At 44.1% G+C, this 22,822-nt stretch overlaps 1 protein-coding gene across 8 annotated transcripts in view; it reads left to right on the top strand.

Moving 5' to 3' along the window:
• LOC141111277 (F-box only protein 6-like) overlaps window positions 1-18,026 on the top strand; it is a 48,982-nt gene extending 30,956 nt beyond the window's left edge. For all 8 annotated transcript variants that reach the window (XM_073603428.1, XM_073603427.1, XM_073603426.1 and 5 more), the window contains 3 exons: window positions 50-145; window positions 10,443-10,578; window positions 17,460-18,026. In XM_073603428.1, coding sequence (XP_073459529.1) covers window positions 50-145; window positions 10,443-10,578; window positions 17,460-17,609 — 382 coding nt within the window. In that variant the 3' untranslated portion in view covers window positions 17,610-18,026. The remainder of the gene's footprint in view (window positions 1-49; window positions 146-10,442; window positions 10,579-17,459) is intronic.
• Window positions 18,027-22,822: the final 4,796 nt, after the last annotated feature.

Genomic DNA, 22,822 nt, shown 5'->3' with positions numbered 1-22,822 from the left:
ACACACCCACATCACCACTCTGTATTTTTATTTTATTTTTTTCTTTTAGAATGTGTTTAAAAAGTCAGTTGATTGACCTGGAGAAGGAAGGATATCCTGGGCAATGGTTGGATGTCATGCAGTCGGATATAGTCATCAGGGACTGGTGAGTTTTACTGAGTGCCAGTGGCGACTGGTGAAGTTTTAGGATGGGGTGGCGCCAGACCCTGCACTTCCATTTTGACCCCTCCCATTTATAAGCCCCACCCCTTTATATAATCCACCCACTTTGTCCCCTGTATTCCACTTGCTTACACCTATAGTGTCAGAAGTATACAGCCCCAGAATCGCAAGATCAGGAGTATACAGGTCAGCATTACAGATACGGTATATAGCCCAGCATTACAGACCCCCCCCCAATAGCCACAAGACAGGTATTCCATACAGACCCCCTCCCCCTTGCAAATGGACAGGTAACTAGTACAAGACAACCCCGCTCCAACACACACATAGGACAGGTGTTTGCAGCACTGACAGCACCAAGCGGTTACATGTCCCTCACATGGCTATTGGGTTCTGACTTTGTTATGGTTGTACTACACACAGTACAACCATAAGTTAGAAAAGTTAGCACCCAAGATGCCATGTGACACTGATAGAGCCATACAGCACCTGCTGTGCTGTGTGGCTATCATAATTCTGATTATCATAGGTGAGGATTCTGTGGAGAGATATTAGTGCCACTCACAGTGCAGCCATGCCACCCACCGCCGCCAGAAGTAGAGGTAAATATGTTTTTATTTCACGTGGAAAAAAGGTAATCAGTACTAGGTGTACATTTTGTGGTTCAGAGTTCTGTCCTAGATATGTTGACCCTGAAACCAGCTATGGCTAGGATATGCGGTCGTATAATAAAAAACAATAAACAACCATAGTTTGAAGCAAATCCGTATGTAGGCTTATCAGAGAAGAGGGTCAAAAGAGAAGAAAAAGAAAGCGAATGGTAGCCATGTGTTAGTAAATCAGCAAGGAGTAAAGAAGAGGCAGGGAAAGAAAATAGAGAGCGAGGAGCATCCCCGAATGAGTCTGGGGGAAGAACAGAGAAAAGGAGAGAAAGGAGTCTTGAGCGTCTCTTGTTGCCATGTGGGTGTACATTTGTGCTAGGGGGCAGAAAAAAAAAAAACAAGAGAACCTTTTTAATTGATATTTTACAACAGAGCTTTAAGGGCATCGGAAGTGGAAAAATCAATCCAGACATACCACTAAGCTTTGAACTTCTCAAAGGAGTCATTATCCATTGCCAACATCTCCTCCATCCACATCATATCACTCACTGTGGAGACCCACAGAGCCAAAGAAAGAGAGGCACGTCTGACTTCCAAAATAAAGGAATCAATTTTCTTATGGCTGAAAGGAAGAAACGAAGCAGACTCTTCTTTGGGAGTACAGATAGCAATGCCACTTCAGGTGAAGGCAGTAGGGAAGCATTGTATATTGTATTATATACAGTGAAAACTTGAGACCAAAAGGGTTGTATCCTGCTGCACTCCCACCAGATGTGTACGTAGGTCCCTTCTGTCGATCCACATCTCCAACAGTTGGCAGACGTGGATTGGAATATGCTGTGTAAGGAGGAAGGATCTCTGTAGCATCTCTAGACATAAGCTTAAAGGTTTTTTTTCCTGAGCATAGCAGGAAATAGTGGATTTGTGGGTGATGTGGAAGGAGGTCTGCCTTTTGGCTGTCAGGAGCTCCCTCTCCAAGTCCTCGGACCACATCCTCGTGTAAATCAGGAGCACATTATTGCTCAACGCGTGGAGTAGTTGATAACTCTCAGATATCAGATGTCTGGGCATTTCGGAAAGGGAGCACAGTCTCTCGTATTCAGTAAGGGGGCTGTGAACCTGGGTAGAGCGGAATAGTCCTCTACAGAAGGTAAAGAGATGGAGGGCGGCAAGCCAATTGCCAGCACCCCCTGGGATAACAGGCTGCCCAGTAGTCCTGGTGCAAAATCGAGTGTGCCACTGGCACATGGCTCTCATCGGTGTACTCACTGTAGGCGAACCCAAGCCCTGGGGGAGAGCAGGGTTATCGAATAGGGCGGTAAGGGGTCAGAAGACAAGTCTGTAGTCCTTTCCGATACCATATATGTAGTGCCACACAGGATAGAAGTGAGGAGGAGTGTAGCCTGCGAAAGTCTTGGGAGCATCCCCCAAAGAAGGGCCCTGAGATAGAGGAGAAAGATCTTGTTCCACCATGACTGATTTAGTGAAGAGGCGAGGGAACCATTCAAGCACCCTGGCCAAGATAGCAGCTTTGTGGTATAGTTCATAATCCGGGAGTCCCACTCCACCCTGTAGCCTGGGGAAGGTAAGCAGTTTGTGGCGTATATGAGAGAAACCCCTATTCCAGATAAATCAAGTAGACATTGATCATAAAGAGAGGAAGAACTGTTTAGGGAGGAATATGGGAATGGTTTGAAAGAAGTAGAGCAGCTTTGGCAGCGTGTCCATTTTCAAGGCGTTAGCAATAGGGGGTAAATCGGTGCATATAGATTGGAGAGATTAGAGCAAATGGTGACGCCTAAGTATGAGATTTCTTTAGTGGACCATTGAAACGAGAAATTAGAACAGAGCTGGGAAATAGTGGCAGCGGGTAGTGATATATTAAGGGCCTCTGTTTTAGATGTATTCAATTTAAAATTGCTAAGTTCCCCAAATCGGCGGAATTTGTGTAGTAAAGACGGAAGGGATATGTGGGGCTGTTGTGCATACACTAGTAATCGTCAGCATACAGGGAGAGTTTATGATGTAAGGACGGAGTCTGAACGCCTACAATTGAGGCATTTTGCCTAATAGAGGTGGCTAGGTGTTCTAATACTATGACGAAAAGCAGGGGGGAAAGGGGGCAGCCCTGTCTTGTTCCATTGGAGATATTAAAAGGTTTGGAAGAGGAGCCATTGACTAACACGGAGGGCTGGGAGTACAATGACATAGCCTTAGTTATGAAAGCACTGCCGATACCCAGCTGTTCCAAAGACAATCTAAGGAGTTTCCAATTCACGGTCAAACCACTTTTTCAGTATCAAAAGAAAGTAAGCAAGCTTTCAGGCCATGTCTCTGTATGAAATGAGGTGAATGGTTTTTGTGGTGTTGTCCCTGGCCTCTCGGCTGGGGAAAAAAACTTGATCCTTGTGTATTATTGATGGCAATAGTGAGGAAAGGCGATTAGCCAGTATCTTTGCAAAAAGTTTAATATCTATGTTGAGGAGGGATATGGGTCTATAGCTGCTGCATTGAGAGGGGTCCTTACCCGGTTTGAGGATAATAGAAATATTAGCCGAGAGAAGGTCCCTAGAAAAAGGTTGGGAATCGTCAATGGAGTTAAAGGCCTTGGCCAAAAAGGGGACAAGGAGTGGAGCTAAGAGCTTGTAGAACCTTGGAGAGAAACCCTCTGGTCCTGGGCATTTGCCAGCTTGCAGGCCTTTAATAGCACCCAGGAATTCCATATCTGACACGGACCCATTTAGCTCCCGTTCGGGGTCAATTGAGGGCAGTGCAGTTTCCGTAATGTAAGATAACATAGCTGTGGGTTGTGATGTAGTGGGCCTGGAGTCATGTGGCATGGGTAAGTTTTTATATATAGGTTGGAATAATACCGGTGAAATGCTGCAGATATGCCCTTGGTATTGTGTGTTTTCGTTGTGGTAGAGTCTTGACGGAGTGAGATAGGGGGACGTGGGTGGAGGACTCTTGCGAGATGTTGGCCACATTTGTTAGAGGGTGTAGTGATAGAAGCGACCCTTATCTCATGCAGTAAGGGAATGGGAGTCGAGCAGTTGTAGCAACTACCGCCTGGCATTGGCGCCATCCACATAAACAGAGGGACACAAATTCTACTTATGTGTAGTTTTTCGAAGGAAGCGGTCGTGGAGAGCAGGCGAGCAATATGCACAGCATGAGCTTTCTTTAATCGAGAGCCGTGTTTGATAAAAACACCTTGGATAACATATATTTCAAGATCTATGATCCAGAACGCAGTTCTGAATACCGAGCTTAACATCAGCAACACATGGGGAGTCCTTGAGTAGGTATTCATTTAAACACCAGGAGAAGCCCCTACGTGATTTGGGCATGTGGTCTAGTGTGAGGTATACCAGGGCATGGTCTGACCAAAGGAGGGTACCAATGGATGAATGGGGATATCCAGGAGGGATTGGGGCACAAGAAAATAGTCAATACGGCTGTAAGAATTATGGTCAACTGAATAACAACTGTAGGCCCTTTCCACAGAATGTTGTGTGCGCCAGACATCTATTAATCGTGCAGAGTGTAAAAAGGATTTAATCTGCAATAAGGTTGAATGAACAGTAGAAGGATGTGTCCACTGACAATCTGTCAAGGACTGCAGCCAGGGAACAACCCTGTTCTTGTTTAGGACTATAGACATTAGCCACTATAAAAATAGAAGATTGAAATTTTAATTTGAGAAACACGTGCTGTACCTTGGGGTCTATTAGAGAGTCAGTAACTTCCAGGTGAAAGCCTATAGCTGCCCCTCTTGATTTAGCCTGTGGATTAGTGCTATGATGCCAGGAGTGATATAAGCCGTTATTTATGGCCGGAGTGCAATCAGAGCGAAAGCGAGTCTCTTGGAGGAGCAAAATCTTGGATCGAGTTTTGCGGAAGTGATACAAGACTTGGCTCCTATTCTCAGGCATATTAAAGGCGAAGAAAGTAATATGGTCACGAACCGCCATAACACTTGGAGGGGGGTAAGCATAGGGTTGCCACCTCATCCCTTTAAACCCGAACACACATTAATTACACAGGTTCTAAAGGCTAATTTAATGCAGATAAGGCACCAAGTGAATTTAATTACCACCTTAATCAGCCACAGAACCTGTATAATTAATGTGTTCGGGTTTAAAGGGATGAGGTGGCAACCCTAGGTGAGCAGCCATCATAAAACAGAATCCCATAGCAAAATGGTCAGTCAGGTCACGAGAGAGCTCAAGAAAATAGAGAGGGAAGAGGCGAGTAGTGAGACAGGAGGAAAGAGAAAGAAGAGCAGAGAGTGCAGAGGCGACTGTCCTTGTCCGAAGCATGATGAGATATATATAGCCTGTGAATGTGGCAGCGAGGAAAGCAACCAGGTATATAAACATGTCAGGCCACTAGGTGGCAGTATAGCACTTAAATGGTGAAAACCAAAACAACAAAAATCACAACTGTAGAAAGATAGTCCAGTGCATTTTTCTGCACTGTCCTACTGTGGGATAGTAATTGAAAAACTAGAAGCATTAGGGATTACCTTTCCGGGTGTAAAAACAAAAAACACAGAAAACAAACAAAGAAAACCGACTCTGGGATGGGAAATGTATAGTGCACAAGCGATCGTACACATGCATATTGCAAAAGTCCAAGTGAACCTAGGCAATGTGGTATTGGAGCATAGCAGGGCACAATGGGGATACCTCAATCACAGTCAATAGTCACTGAGCCCTGTGGAATGAAAGCAATAATGAAAAAAAAAAATTCAACAGTGATAACTAGAAAAACTCTGAAATGAGCAAGAGAAACAAAGGTCAAGACCCGGCAGGGCCTCTCGGGTGGAACCGGAGCTCATTTCCGACTTAAGGGAAGTCCTGTATGCAGGGGGATCCACAGAAGGGGAAAAAAGGCCATGGTGACTCATAATGTCAATCATCTGGTGGGCTGTGTGAGGAGGATCTAGGGCACTTGTTTTTCCCAATTTTCTGCCACTGAGTGGTGTAAGGAAGGTCAGGTGTCGTCAGCGGGAAAGGCCAATCTGGTAGAGAAACTTGGGGCAATTTTCAATGCGAGTTACAGTTTTCAAAGTCAGTTTTAGTGGGTAGTGATCTGATGGAAGTATGCAATAATCTAATTTGTCCCATCCATCCCCAGAGCAGAGGGGGGCTTGTGAGGCACTGTGAGAGCGTCTGTCGAGGTGATCAGAGCCCCCTGGTGACTCAGAGCAATCGTGGGAGCTCACTTGTGTGGGAATTGCCGAGTCAGACCGGGCTGGGGAAGGCGCCATCTTGGAAGCCTGCTGGTGCTGCGAGGCGGCCAAAGAACAGGTGAAAAAGTTTCACCCTGCTGGCAGTCGTCTCTGGTCTTTTTGGCAGCCTTGTTTCCTATTGCCAACCATCTGTGAAACATCCGAGTGCCTGCACGCCTGGAGAGCAAACTATCTAACCCAGCTTCTCTATTCCCTTCCCTGCATCTTTCCCAGTGCTTATTTTCTGGCTGGCCTGGCCCTCCATTGTGCATCGCTGCTTTAGGCCTCATCCAGTGGAATTTCCAAGCCCGGCCGGCCGATTTGTGCGGATATCCATGCCACAGCTGGAAATTTAGGCTGGGGCAGAGGCAGGAGATTTCCGGGGACAAACAGGGCTGCAACACAGGCTCACCAGAGTGCATCGGAGGAAGGATGGCAGGAGATGTCCGGGGATAGACAGGGCTGCTAGATAGGATCTCTGTAGGCCTCAAGATGGTGGCGAGCCGCGGATGCTTGGATTCGGCCGCGGCCTGGATATCTGCACAGTCGGCTGGCTGGGCTCAGGAATTTAGGCTGGGGCAGAGGCAGGAGATGTCTGGGGACAAACAGGGCTGCAAGACAGGCTCACCAGGGTGCGCTGGAGGAAGGATTGCTGCAGGATGAACTCAGCTCTTATCTAGCGCGTCTGCCTCGGCTTACATCTGGACACGCCCCTTCGCCACCGCCGGAATTAGACTTGCTGCTCCCTGTCAGCCATCTCACATCAGTCTCTGCACCTGGCTGAGGGAGCAGAGTGGAGCATGTTTAAAGAGATCACTCCGCTACTACAAGTGAGCAGCGCTACTTGCGGTGCTGAATTGTATACCTCCGCCCCAAAAAAGAAGAAAAAGTCCTTCCCCTGCTCTCACCTCCTGGGCCCCTCTGTCAACCTAAGCAAGTAGGAAGGAGGGGGGTGGGGTGTAGTTTAGTAAGCAGTATTTTTTTTTTTTTTTTTTTTTTTTTAAATTGGCAGAACTTTACTGAACTATAAAACTTCCCGGGCCCCCCTGCTGAGCTGATGCAGCCCGGGCCCGGTACAACAGGGCCAGTTGTACTGCCTTATCAGTGGCCCTGGCTATTCTATCTATCTATCTAGTCCCTTAGGTCATGTTCACATATGTGTGGCTACTGTTTTCAGCCCGGGGTCCGATGCGTTTCTGTTCAGGTGCTATTCAGGTCAGAATTTTTGCCAGAAATCGCACCTGGACTGGACCCAAAAACACACAGGACCCTTTTGAAAACCGTACCGTGGCCGTCCTGCACATGTGTGAACTGGCTCCATTGAGGACTGGTCACTCGCATGTCATGCGAATTCAAAACCGCATCCAATTTGCACATATGTGAACCCGTTAGAGTCCATGATTAGCAGCTACCAGTCCAGGGGGGCTCCTACCACCCACCAAATGTGGTGATTACTCCAGTAGAGTAACCAGCTACATTATGGCAGTATTCTCCAGTGATCGAGCCAGGGACATGGAGGCAACCCCTTATAGGTTTGTTGTCCCGTAGGGAACAGTAACCTTGCCAAAAATGGCGGGAAAAAACATTATCCCTTTTCAGCCTGGTTACCTCCAGGTCACAGGTCAACCTGAGGACATGGTAAAACATTAAAGCGGTTGTATACCCCTTTTTTGACTTTTTTACCTACAGGTAAGCCTATAATGAGGCTTACCTGTAGGTAAAATGAATATCTCCTAAACCTACATGGTTTAGGAGATATTCATCTTGCATGCGCCGCTGACGTCAGCGGCGCATGGGCAGTGAGGGTCCGGCGTATTGTGCCGGAACTGAGGACTCCCAAGCATGATGTCATCGCGGCTCCGGCCACTCACAGCGCCAAAGCCGCGAACCTGGAAGAAACGCTGAGGGGAAAATGTCAGCTTCCTCGTTGACCAGGATGCAATGCGGGGACCTCGTTCTAAAGTAAGTATGCGGTGCATACTAGCTCATTATGCCTTTTGCCTTCCAGATGTTTTTTTGGTTTGCGGGTATACAACCACTTTAAGACATTGTAACATTTGGCACCTGGCTGGCTCAACTAAATGAGTGCAGCTAGGAAAAACAAGTGCTTACACAGGAAGACATGTTAACCCCTTGTGGGCACCTGCCTACATGCATTCATCTCTTTGCAGTTCATGTACGCTGCTGCTGGTAAATGGACGTTTAGGAGCAGTTGGGCGTTTTTTTCAGCTGCCCCTGAACTCTCCTCTGTTATCTTATCAGTACATGTACAAAGGGTCGTTTATAGTCGTTTCTATGCCGTTGAGTTTAGAAGCATTTTTTGGAAGCTAAAAAATGGGTTCAGGACGGATGTTCAGAGGCACCTGAAACACCAAACGCCTGTAACAGCGTTTAGCCACGTTTCGTTTACAGGCATTTTGAATTTTAAAATATTTGAAAAAAAAAAACGCTTCTAGACACAAACGCGGCATGTAAACGCAGCAAAACGGATGGTTTTTAAACGTCGGTTACTATCTGTCAAGCTAAATCATTCAGGGGAGGTTGTAAAACGTCCCGTGTACATTAAGCTTAAAGCGTTTGTTACCCCAACACTTCATATTCCTAAAATGTGGCTGCTGTAACATGTACTTGTATGAGACAGTCTCCTGTTCTTTTGTACTGCTTCCTTTATGTGAAATCCCTGGTGTTTTTGCCATTCCCTCTGCTTTCCTATTTAAAAACAGACCACACTAGGCATGAGAGCATAGCGTTGTCAGATCTCTAGCTATGCTGGGAACTCTGTATGCTCTCCTCCAATGATCAGACTTGGCCTGACATGCCCTCCCCCCCTGCACAGTCTCTCACTGGGAAACTCCGTGTGCTGCTGCTTCTCCCCCCAGCTCTTATGTAGCTGAGAACAGAGGGAATGTGATCACTTATAAAAAAAAGGGGGGGAGAAACGTATTTATATAATTTTTTTTTTTTTTTTATGTTATCTGTACAAAAATGTTTTGCCTTTCATTTCTATTTGAAACTGAATTAATTGTTTTACATGGTGATCATTTTACAATCACTTTAATCACTCGATCATCGAGGGATATAATAGGTATAATATATATTAGGTAATATTGCCACCTGCAGGAGGATTTGAACACTGGAAAACATGTAAATTGTAGGGCAGCCTGGTCTAACACCTCCTACTCTCAGCATGCCTTAGTGTTTTATTTTTTTTATTATTATTATTTATTTATTTTTCTAGTGTCCAGGAGGATGAACATCCTTTTCTCTGCTTTTTTTTTTTTTTCCCCTCCGATACCATCCTGCTTCATTGTTGCTGGCTTTCACAGTATGGCTGTTGAAGCCTAGGTTCTGAGGGCAGAGGCATCTCTGAATCGGTGACCTCCGCAATCCTAAACGCTAGGAAGTCTATTTCTCGTATGGTCTAGCATTGCATATGGAAAGCATACTTCGTTAGAGCGGTTGTATTGTTCGCTTGGTCATTTTTAACTACAGGTAAGCCTATAATAAGGCTTACCTGTAGGTTAAATTAATATCTCCTAAACCTGCACGGTTTAGAAGACATTCATCTTTCATGCAGCCGCTGACGTCAGCGGCCCATGCGTGCTGAAGGTCCAGCAGCTCGTGCTGGACCTTGCCTAAGGACTCCCGCGTGCATGCCACTCGCAGCGCTAGAGTCCGCGAACCTGGAAGAAACACAGAGGGAACATGTCAGACCCCCTCAGCGGTGACCAGGCGAGCTGTGTGTTGTCAACCCACAACAGGGCTCAAGAGCTTGGTACATTTCTGGAAGATTACAAGGTATTTTTTCTCTGTATATATCATATATTTATTATAAATATAATTTTTTTTTTTTTTTTCTACTTACTTTTTTGGATATTATTGGTTTCTAAGAACATAAGTGTGTGCAGCCTATTGCATTAGGGTGTGTACCCCAAAGCTCAAACACACATGCCTTTCTCTGAAGCCTCAGCTGCACTGGACAGTTTAATTGGGACGTGCTCTGTGCTGAGCGGCTTCCTGTAAATTCACAAACCGAAGCATAGTAAAGACTTTCTTAGTAAGTAAAACACTTTACTATGCTTCAGCTATAAATGAACACAGTGAATGAGTGTGTTCACTATTTTCATTTAGAAAATGAAGAGGCCAGTAAACGACATGCTGACTAGCCCCTTCCCCCTGCTCTTCATCCTGAAACATCCCCTGCAGCAGCCGGGGGAGAGGAGAGAAGGGAAGCCAGCAGCACTGTGGGGGGCGCAACACAGGGGGATGCTTGTGGGGAAATCGGCACTGCACAGAGTGATTATTGTGTGCCCAGGCACACCCTTATCTTACTTCATACACTGACACTGTGGCTAGTTGTCTCTCATGAGGGCCTGTCTTCTTCCAGTAGGCTGGAAAAATAATGCACTTAAAGGATTGTCTTTGTGTTTGTGTCTCCCTAGGTATGCCGCCAGACATGATTGTGGGTCTATGTATGCCTTATGTGTGCAGCTGCTCTCCAAGGAGAAAACCATTATTGAGGAGTTTCGTCCAGATAAGATTTTTATAGAGCAGTGGAATGATGCCAAGTGGTCTCAGGTATCCCCAGCCATTTCTTTGCATTTTACCCTTAAATGCCTAATATTTGTATAAAGGGCAAATTGTAAGTTCATGGCCTGCTGCTTATATCAGACTCTGAAGATTGGTTGAGGACTGCAGTATATGAATAAGAAGTCTTGTAAATGTCATCCGGATGAAGAGCACTTTATTGGTGTATGACAAAACATAGCCAAGGTATTTTGGGGAATGGGGCTTTCACCTTCTTCAGGACTTTGGTAGTATTAGATCTGTTGGTGGTGGACACCACAGTCTGTGATCTTTTGCAGTAACTAGCGAAGAGCAAACTGGGCAAATTTCAGTCTACCAAACCCAACCCAAGAAATCCCCCGACTAGGGTTCTTATTTTTATACAGAATTTATATAGCACCAACATGCACAGTGCTTTATAATATAAAGTAAAAACGTAAAGTTTCAATACAAGAGAGTTAAGAGGGCCCAGCTCATAGGAGCTTACAATCTAACAGGTGGGGCAAGTGGTACAAAAGGTTATACCTGTGGGGGGTGAGCTGATGGAAGTGATAAAAGTTTAGTTGGAGGCATGATTGGCTTCCCTGAAGAGATGAGTTTTCAGGGATCACCTAAAGGCAGCCAGAGTAGGAGGTAGCCGGTTAGATTGAGGTAGAGAGTCTCAGAGGATGGGATGGGGAAGTCCTGGAGATGAGCGTGTGAGAAGGAGACCAGAGAGCTTAAGAGCAGGAGGTCTTTGGGAGGAGTGGAGAGGATGGATTGGGTGCTGTTTGGTGACAAGTATGGTGATGTAGCTTGGGGCAGAGTTGTGGACAGCTTTGTATGTTACTATTTTGAATTTTAATTCACTGGGCAATCAGAAGCCAGTCAAATATGGGGTATACTCCGCCCTCAGGATGACGGGTTGCAGCGCCCCCCTGTTGGGTTCCAGAAGGAACTTACAGTGAATAAAGGAAAAAAAATGGGGTAAGTGGCGCTACCCAGTTAAACCGTATAAGTGTAACGAGAGTGATAGGTGAATACCCTGCCTCCAAAAAGGAATACCTATCCTATTGGGGCTAGGTGTGTATGTGTGTATATATGTGTATAATATTAAAAAAAATATATAAATATAGATAGAAATATACATTCTATATCTCTATCTATCCGTCAGTGGTGGATATAAAAGTGTAATATAGCATGGATGTCTGTGTAACAGATAAAACTTGTCCTAGGCATAGCTGTATACATACTTTAGTAAAATAAAGTAAAAACCAGTTGCTTGTTTGTGAAGTCCCAAAACAAATGTGTATATATATATATATATATATATATATATATATATATATATAGCTGAAACTTTCCTGCATAGTATGCCAACTGCTGCGGCTATGTCTGGTCTTGTCGCAGTGGCAACATATAGCAGCTTACAAATTGCTCTGCGATACATATCATTGTTGGGTAGCAAGTTTTCTGCTTCATTGCTCTTTAGATAGCCTGGTTCCATAGGAGTTTTTTCTTTTTTTCTTTTTTTTTTCTTTTCTTCTTTTTTTCTTTTTTTCTTTTTTTCTTTTTTTCTTTTTTTCTTTTTTTCTTTTTTTCTTTTTTTCTTTTTTTCTTTTTCTTTTTTTCTTTTTCTCCTGGAGTAGAGACAGGAGTCTGCTTTACTTCTCGAGAATCCCTCTCTGGTAAGTACTTCGTTCACTTACTCATTCCACATCCTTGCAGATTGATTAAAGCGGAGTTCCACACAAAAATGGAACTTCTGCTTTTCCGGTTCCTCCCCACCTCCAGTGTCACATTTGGCACATTCAGGGGGGAGCAGATACCTGTCTAATACAGGTAATTTGCTCCCACTTCTGGGCATAGATACCCGAGCCACCCGCGGGTATCTATGCCACTCCCCCCCCCCCCCGCTGTATTCTGGGAGACACACGGGTCCCAGAAAACAGCAGGGACCAGTGGGATACCGCAGCGCGAATTGTGCATGCTCAGTAGGAAACCAGGAAGTGAAGCCTTGTGGCTTCACTTCCTGATTGCCTTACCAAGAATGGCGGCGGCAGCACCCGGCAGCTGAGGGATAGATCGACTTTGTGTGCCGACATCGTGGGCGCCCTGGACAGGTAAGTGTCCTTATTTTAAAAGTCGGCAGCTGCAGTATTTGTAGCTGCTGACTTTAAAAAAGAAAAAAAAAAAAAACGGCAGAACTCCGCTTTACGACCATAGATTAGATACTCTTCTAAAGTTTACACACAAGGTTGTCTCCTTGCTCAAACCCTGGTGGTTGCTCAATGTAGAAGTCTCTCTTTAATGTCTGAATATAGGAAAGCAGTTTTAACGTCTAGGTGTTCCACTTGCATGCCCTTCCTGGCTGGGCTGCAACGCTAAGAAGCTCTCTGATGGTGGAGTGTTTTATGACGGGAAAGTATGTTTCATCATAATCTTAAAGTCCAAAAGATGTGGCGCTTAAAATAAGTAACAGTGAGTCCAAGGTGGAGGAGATGGATGTACCCGTCACCAACTTCAGTGTGTATTACTTTGCCACCATGTGGTAATCTGCTTACCAGTCGGCTGGAAATAGTATGCATGTTATAATAACCAACGACACATCTTGTATATCCAGCTTCTATATAAAATCCCCCACAGGCAAATGATAGGTCTTCAGATGGTATTCACACTCACACTTCCCCAGGTTCTCACATCGAATGTAAGGCATTCAGTTTATCGATCAGCAATACCCAGTGAAGGAAATAAGTAACAAATAGCGAAGCCCGCAATAACATTTAAAATACATTTTATTGTAGTAACTTAAAGGAAGAAGCGCAGAATCAGTATGATGTTCTATTTACCACCAAAGTCGCTATGGCAACCGGCACGCCATAAGTACGGAGCCCGATTCTCACGTGGCTACCCTTGATAAAGTCATGTGACGTGACGCAATGCGTTGGGAGGAGCCAAGTGACGTCATCCCTAGTGCTCGAGTGATACTCGTAGCTTGGTGCGAGGAGGAGATCATGGTGGCTGACTGACTGCTCAATCGCTAGCAATTGATACTGACACAAGTGAGTGTGCTTGATTTGTCTTACCAAGAAGATATAAAGTGAAAGGTTCACTGCGCAATGAATGTTTTTTTTCTGTTTGATTGCTTGAATGGAGTTTAGCATTGGAGGTGGATATCAGTGGATCATCAGAGGGGACAGTGAGCTGATTTAAGGTGCAATCACAACACAGGCTGAACTCAATAAGGAAGATAATCATTTTGTAAAAGACTTCTTTGTTTTTTTATTTTTGTTCCACACCAGCTTCTTAAGCTTCTATGTAGGAAGTGGACTTGATATCTCCTTCTTAGGACTACATAAATTGTCTATACTGAATATATCTGCCTATATGTTCACATTAGTTTATTTAAGCATGCAATAGCAGCGTATTTAGCGCACTAATTATTTTATATATGTTCTGTAGGTAGGTTGCAGTCATGACTGCTTCTCCCCCAGTACTTGTGAGGTAGGTTTGCATCCGACAATGTGCATCTGGCCATTTCAATACGAGGTGTGATTTTTATTTTTCCCTTTCTGCTACACCGTTTTGTTCAGGAGTGTATGGTGTGGTTGTCTTGTGTACTATTCCTTGTCTCTTCAGGTATGAGGCCACTTCTTTGCTTATGTTTTCTCCCCCATTGTGAGTGCGTATTATTCCTGGTTTCCATTGGAATTTGTTGCTAGACATGGTAACAAACTCTTGAAGTTTCTCTGTTTCGTTCTTGTGTTTGTGTACCTGGGATAGTCCTCAGTTAAAGTCAGTAGATATCAGTTCCTGGTGCTGCTCCAAAATATACAATGTGCTTAATAAACAATAATATAAATTCAATTAAACAAAGTGCAGTGCAAGTATATTATTAAGTGCAATAAAAGTGCAAACTGCATAAAGTCCTTTCAATACAAACAAACATGTAGACTTCTGCTTGTGAGGATTCCAGTGCCACTCCATGCTCTCCTCCTGGGTCCCCACTCACCAGCAGTAAGCTTTAAACATGCAAGGTCTTTATTCTACAATGACGATCAGGATATCTCCTTCCACCATTGATTATAAAGGACTCCAAGAATATGGCCATATCTATCTCCTTCCTATTACTGCATTGTTAGGTCTCCATGGAAGTGGTATGAGCAATCCATATACCAATGAAGAGCGAGATGCACATAGTGTAATATTGCTAAAATTTATTGATAAAATCACAAAAGAAATGCACTTGCATCACAGGTAAAAATTGCCGCCTTGGCGTGCTGCCAGCCATCACTGAACCTCGTGTATCTTGTCCCTGCTTAAATGAAGTTTATTAATAAATTTTAGCAACATTATGCTATGTGCATCTCTCTCTTTCTCCATTGGTATATGCATTGTTCATACCACTGCCATGGAGACCTAACAATGGAGTAATAGGAAGGAGATATCCTGGCCATAGAGGTGGATCATAATCTTGGAGTCATTTATAATCCATGGCAGAAGGAGATATCCTCATTGTAGGATAAAGACCTTGCGTGTTTAAAGCTTACTGGTGGTGAGTGGGGACCCAGGAGGGGAGCACGGAGTGGCACTGGAATCCTCACAAGCAGAAGTCTACACGTTCATTTGTATTGAAGTGTAAATTGCACTTTATATACGTGCACTGCACTTTGTTTAATTTATATTATTATTGTTTATTAAGCACATTGTATATTTTGGAGCAACGCTGAATAAAATTAATTTTTGTATCACTTTTTTTGTTTTTTACCTTACAAGTTAGCCACAGCTCAATCACTATTTGTGTATTTTTTTTATGTACCATAGCGCGGGCACATTTTTCAAGATATCTGTTCCCGCCTGACGTGGAAGTTTTCATTGGACCGCATACGTCACTGTGTATGAGCTGCAGGGGGTGGGTGTTTTTTCTTTAAGATGCCCTTTTGGAAGGGGAGCACGTGTGGCTTTTGCTTCAATACAGCACTTGCAATTCATGAGCACTTTGCAAGGCGCTATTGTCAAATCTTCTGATAAGCTTCTCTTTATAATGTCCTGTATAGCTTCTGGACTTCTGTGCCAGAAGTGAATACCTTTTGCTGTGTAGGTCATTAGAGACTACATTGGCTTGCTGGTCTGTGGTGATGTGCCTGTATAGGTGATCATCCAGTTTCCTTTTGCGAGGAATCACTTGTTATTGTGAAATTTGCATTCATCACCCTGGAACTTAACTGTGAGACCGTTGTTTGCAAGACTTTTCACTGATAGAAGGCTGTCTTCTAGTTCTGGAACATGCAGCACTTTTATTATAAGGATACTGTGGTGACCTTCTGGTGTAATGCAGTTCAGGAAGCCCTGGCCTTTACCTTCGGAGGTGATGCTTTTCCCGTTTGCTAGGAAAACTTTGTCTTTTGCACTTTAATCAATGTTTGTGAAGGTCTCATCGCTAGTCATGTGGCTTGTTGCACCTGAGTCTATGCACCAGCCGCATAGCTTGCCACTCTGTGCCACTTTAAAGGTGCCACTCCATAATGTGTCTGCAGTTTCCTTTTGTGGCTGCTTTGACTTTCTTTTGTGGATAGCTTTAGTTTCGCTGCTCGGCTTTCCAGATAGAACAGTCATTTTTTTATGTGACCGGTCCTTTTTAGAGCGAAAACAGGCTTTGCTTTCTTTGTTGTGCTTTATGCCTTTGTACATCTTAAGAGCTCTGTCATTATGAGGCGTGTTTTCTTTCTTTCTATCATATTTGTCAATTCATTTGCCTTTGACATATTCCAGTGTTGGGTCCTGCTCGGGTCTGGTTTCTAAAGCGTTAATAAGAGCAGTATATGTCTCTGGAAGGCTTCAGAGGAGCAGGGTAACAGTATGGTTATCTTTATGTCCTCTCCGATGGCATATAGTTGCTCTATGATTTCTAGCATAGCTTTCATGTGGTCACACATTTGCTGGCATTCTTCTAGTCTCATTTCATATAGCTTCCTTAGCAGAAATAGCTTACTGTTTTAGACTTGAACGCTCATGCAGTTTCTGTAATGAAGTCCACATACCTTTGGCCGTTTTCTCTGTTCTTATGTGGATAAGCTGGTCATCTTCCACTAGCAAGCTTATAGTTGCCCTTGCCTGTCTGTCTTTCCTATCCCAGTCCTCTGTCTCTCCATTTGTGGGTTTTTTCTGTATTCAGCACTTGCCACAAGTCATCATCCTTGCCAAGAATCATTTCTAGTTTTAAACTTCCACAGCTGCTAATTGGCATTGTTCAGCTTTGCAATTGCAAATTTCACATCTGAAACACTTGCCATCTTTCAGCAGTCTGCATACAGTACTCTCAGACCCGCAAAATTATTTTTCCAGTGCCTGGGTGCGGTTGGGCTGCCTGGGCCCATAACCTGTTAGCAGGGTATTGAAATCATGCTCTGGAAGCTTCTTGTTTGCAGAGGATACTTTACTTTTCATTAGGGAATATTAGAACATGTCTTACAGCATGAGAAACATGAAACGGGAACAAGGAGGATACAACTACATAAACAGATAGAGATGACCCTTCCTTTGATTACATTGCCATCGATACACACTACAGTGCCAACTGCTGGATAGATGGGAATAATGTATATAGTACAAAGCATTGCTGTTGCTCTTCCAACAAACCTTTCTCACTAAATGGGGGGGGGGGGGGGCGGGCGGGGAGTCAATCTGCAGAAAAAACAAATGCATTTCTCAGCCCGAATTTACCGACTTTCAACTGTCATCATGTGAGACCTAGGTGGGAAGCAAAGGGTTGAGATGTAATGATTTGCTATTATTTAACAAACTTTTAAAAATCATCCCCAAGTTCTACATGGGTCCCTCTGGTAAAGCTGATACTTCAGTATATTATGGTGGGAACTGTCCTGCAATTTTTTTTTTTCTTTTTTCACATGTAGATTGAATACAGATTTAAAAATTATGGACCAGGAGCCCGATACATCTACTTCCAGCATGGGGGAAAGGACACCCAATTCTGGGCCGGCTGGTACGGCATTCGAGTGACCAACAGCAGCGTCACTATTGACCCGGGAGACCTCAGCACGTAGCACAGGAAACTGTGGACATTGTTCTAATCTATTCTATAACATACTACATCCCTGTGTAGTGTATAATAAGTATGTATCTTTTAATGGTGAAAGGACACAATCATTGATCCATTCATCACTACAGATGTATGAGATCGAGTCACCGAAAAAGGAAGAAATGGGTCTGTTTTTATGTATATATTTCTCTGCAGTGCAAGCCAACCTGTTTGAGCACTAATACATGTTTGGTATAATTTATCATAATTCAGTATTGCTTCTGTGAACTGGAACCTTTCTTAGCAGTCTAATGTCATTATAATGATTTGTCTGTTAAAATAAAAAAATAAAATACACCATTAAAAGAAAAGAATATGTGCTGTCACCTCTGAGACCACATTAAACTAATGTCCAATAAAACGCTACAAATAATTTGTACTACCCCAAGATTACTTCATGGAAAAAAAAATGTTTAAAACGGAGTACCAGATTTTATTGCATAGTTACACTGATCCAACTTTGACCAATGTAAGTTTATCAGCATGTGTTATACCGGTGGGACTGCTGGGGAAGCAGACAATCCCTGTAGTAGTAGCTACTGTGTGATTGCTGCTATCTCCTGGGAGATCCTGTGCCGTGGCTGCCCTTCTGCATAGTGAACAAAGATGGTTGCTCGCTCAGCATATGTGCCATTCATAGATGGCCTTTTCAATGAAATTCATATCACCTATCTGTCTATTTATCTTGTCCAATCAGAGAATGCCTTATATTCACTGAATTAAATACTAGGCATTCTGAGGTGGGGTAAAGATGTCATGATTTTTATTGAAAATTCAAGGCTCCCTATGAACAGCTCCTTCTATTTTCTAAATGCTTCCCTAATTCTGACTGTCAAGGCTAATGCACAAGTTATTGTAAAAACAAAAACAAAAAAAAGGCATAAGGAGCTGGGCAGTGCCAAAAACTGCTGAACAATGGAAAAAGTGTCTTTTTCATGCAGATTAGAGGACAAACTCAAACACAAATCCTTTAATAAGCATGGGAGACCTTTTAAGCTGCATGGGGTGTTACGGAACACTACAGACAGTCGCAGTGACAGCGTACACTGGAATATATATATATATATATATATAAATAAATTTTTTTTCTTTATTTGCCTGAACAACACTCCTCTTATTATTCATTTCAGTTTAAATGTAGTAATTAGGATTAAATCAAAAAGAAAAGGATTAGAGTAGGGTCTCCCTTCAATTCTTACCAGACCCCTAGGCCTTGTGCACATGGGTGAATCCAAGCATACATCCATAAGAAGGGCCATGTTTTCCCGCTTGGGATGCACAGGTGTTCCAGGGACTCGCACCTACATGGCTGTCAAATTAGGACCAATGGCTGTGTCCGTGCAACTGCTGCATCCCAATAGGCACGAATAAGACTGCTTGCACGTGGATACATGGAATGCCTGTACACCCCGTACATGCAAATGTCCTTCTCACACACATATACACTTTGATGTGAACAAGGCCTTATCCAAGGATGTGGCCTAGGAGGCCAGGAAAGGGAGGGCAGTGACTGTGCAGCTGAGCTCCCCCCTTCCTGCATCATGTGTGGTTTTTAAAGCTGAGAAAATCAGAAGTGTCCGCACCCCTTTAGAAGTATTTACCCTTGGGCAATACCTCACCAGAACGGAAATTTCTATTGCAGAGGATGCCTAAAATTTTACTTGTATCTTAGTGCAGACTTCTGGGAAAAATATGAGCCAATCACACAAGCAGGAAATTACATTTCTGGGTGTGTTCTATATATCAACAGTGGACAGAACACCTCCCAGGTTGCCATATTGAAATTAGTTTTAAAGAAAGTTAAAGCGGAGTTCCAGCTGTTTTTGTGTTTATTAAAAGTCAGCAGCTAAAAAAAAGTGTGGTTACTGACTATCAATAAACACACACTCACCCGTCCCAGGATGCAGCTGCCCAAACCCTCGTCTCTCTCTCCCCAGCGCCGGCATTACAAGTGTGCACACTGTGCATGTGCTAGTCACACTGCGCCTCCTCAATGGCCAGGCAATCTTCTGGGACCTGTGACTTATCCCAGAAGATTGCAGGGACGGAGGGGGAGAGAAGAACTTCCGCTCCAGCCGCCTAGGCAGCCAAGTGGAAGTGGGAGCAGGAACCCCCCCCCCCCCAAAAAAAAAAATTACATGCCAAATGTGGCATAGAAAGGAGTAAGGTGTGCTTAAAGTGGAAAGCGCTGCAGATTTAAAACTACAGGTAATTTTTAATGACCTTAAATTACACCATGACTTGTATAGCAGTTGTATGTGTTGTATTTTCTATACTTTTTTTTTTTTTACAACAGTGGAGTTAACCGTTTAAGGTAAGTCAACTGGAGAGTATGTCTAATCACAGAGATCTTGTACTAGCACACCACAGTACTGCAAACTTTACCCTTTATTCCTAAAGATGAAATGTATTGCAGGCTCAGAACTGACCACCAATGTATGGATGCACTGAGATCAAACCACAAAAGTAGGGAACATATAATTATTTGGGGAGTGCCCTGGTGAGGGGTCTTTCGCCACAGGCTGCAGGAGGTGCGACATAATGTGTTGCATGGGGCCTAGACCAATCATCCTGAAGCTACCCTGCCAGCTCAAGGAGGATACAAGCACCAAAGGTGGAGAGCAAGGGGAAAAAGTTCTGCTGGAAATTGAATGAATCTGACCCTCTGAGGATCCTGGTTCTCCCTTGGAGGGGATGCATGTAAGTATCCACTGCCTGGCTGAGGAGCTCTAAAAAGAATGCTACTTTTGTTTGCCTGATGGTTCTGATTTTTTTAAATAAACTGTAGTCCACATTTTATTTGCTGTAATAGCAGGAGTGGGGTCAGAGTCTGGACCCCAGAGTCTAGCTGAAGCCCTAACCCTCTATCCCTGTGAGGCTGGAGTAAATAAACATCTTTGGAATGACAAAAAAGTGCCTGGTGCACAATGGTATTTTCAGTCTTGCACTACAGCTATGGATCCACTCTGGGGTAATATCTACCCAAGCTAACGCTGGATGTTCACTTTCCCCACCAGGGGGGGGACATTACACAATGTTGTATGTTACATAGTTCTGACCACTGCACTGGAAGGTGCCCTGTAATTGGTTCACAAGGCCAAACCTCCAGCTACTTGCCTATCATAATACGATTTTCCCTGGGGCTGGATTGTTCAGCAAGTTTCTGGCCTAGGCCCTCCACACAGATCTACGGGCAGGGGCATTGCTAGGATTGCTCCCCAAGGAGAGCAGCAAAGCAAAGCATACCATAGCGAATGGAGGGTGTGGCTAAATGTAACCATGGGAGGGGCTTAAGGGGCATGGTTAAACAAAACCTGACCCTCCTTGTACCTATAAATTATGCTTCAATGGCTGTGCCACAAGTAAGAGTCTCATAGGTACATACAGGTGCATCTCATAAAATTTGAATCTCATCAAAAAGTTAATTTATTTCAGTAGTTCAATTCAAAAAGTGAAACTCATATTTTAAATAGATGTGTCACACGCAGAGTGATGTACCGTATTTATCGGCGTTTAACACGCACTTTTTTCCCCCTTAAATGCAGGGAAAAATCGTGGGTGCGTGTTATACGCTGATCCCCGCTGTTTGTGAGGGGAAAAGCCGCCGAAAAAGACAGAGAAGAGCCGAGTACACAGTACACTCGGCTCGGCTCTTCTTGGCTGCGCTCGTAGTGACGTAGTCCCGCCTCCCTGCTGTCTGAGTGGGAGAGGAGTGAGCGTCGCCGAAAAAGACCGAGCCAAGTGTACTGTGTACTCGGCTCTTCTCGGCTGCGCTCGCAGTCCTGCCTCCTAGCCCCGCCATTGGACCTGTGATGTGTCCATCATAGGAGCTGGGCCAATGGGCAGGACTGAGAGATGAGCGGCGCACTAATTCGTGCCAAGTCCTGCTGGAAAATTAAATGAGTATCTCCGTAAAGCTGGTCAGCAGAGGGAAGCATGAAGTGCTCTAGAATTTCTTGGTAGAGGACTACGGTGACTTTGGACTTGATAAAACACAGTGGACCAACACCAGCAGATGACATAGCTCTCCAAATAATTACTGACTATTTGGAAATCAAGGTTCCAGAATCTGGAAGAAGAGTGGAGAGGCACAGAATCCAAGTCACATGAGATCCAGTGTGAAGTTAACACATTCAGTGATACTTTTTATTTTTAATGTTTTACATATCTGTACCAGCAAAAGGGACCAGCCTGATGTGATCTAGCAGGACTTAATTTCCTGACTAAAGTTCCACTTTAACCACTTTTCATACCGAGAGCACACACTGATGCAGGCCCCTGCATTCTTCTACCCATGGTTACAAGTTAGTGCTCTGTAGGTCAAACCAAAGCTGGGACTCATGTGACATCGGGCATCAAGTCACATGTTCCATTGAGGGGTTCTTCCCTCACCACCAAGAGAATGGACCCCTTCCTTTAAACAATGACCATCTAACTAGGTCCATCAGGCTTGCACTCAACACATAAAGACACAATTTCCCCAGGTATTGGCTGTACATAATAAATTACATCTTCCGATTTACACATTAATCGCCATTAACTCATTTGTGTATGCCGCCTTTTAAAGGCACAGTTAAGAACTCCAAGTACTCCATAGTACAATTACAAGGCATTTCTTCTGTTTTAAACTCTGTGTAAAGAACTTGCACTGACAATTTACATTATTACCCAAGGTTCCATTCATAGGTAATACCAGTCCCACATATTTGGCGGCAGCAGTTCTGTCCTGTGGCATATTCCTGCACATGGCAAAGTTCATTTACATAGTGATACAGTTCACATGTAACAAAGGGGGTGCTGTGTCGCTTATTCTGCGGCTTTAGGACTAACTGCTCTCCCGGAAAGGATTGTCCGCTGATACCCACCAATATCTGATCCTTTCTGCCAAATCCAGGCGGATGGTGACTCTATTTTCCATCTGTCTAGAGCAGTAATGGCAAACCTTGGCACCCCAGATGTTTTGGAACTACATTTCCCATGATGCTCATGCACTCTGCAGTGTAGTTGAGCATCATGGGAAATGTAGTTCCAAAACATCTGGGATGCCAAGGTTCACCATCACTGGTCTAGAGGAGCGGATCGGATAAGATTGGGTAAAAGCGGACAGGCGGTCCGTTTTCACCCAATTTCCCCATAGGGGAGAGCAGAACTTTGTCCATCTCCGCTCTGCACAGTGAG

This window comes from Aquarana catesbeiana, linkage group LG10 (assembly GCF_042186555.1).
Source record: "Aquarana catesbeiana isolate 2022-GZ linkage group LG10, ASM4218655v1, whole genome shotgun sequence".
Taxonomy (NCBI): Eukaryota; Metazoa; Chordata; class Amphibia; order Anura; family Ranidae; genus Aquarana; species Aquarana catesbeiana.
This window is presented reverse-complemented; position numbering and strand designations above follow the sequence as displayed.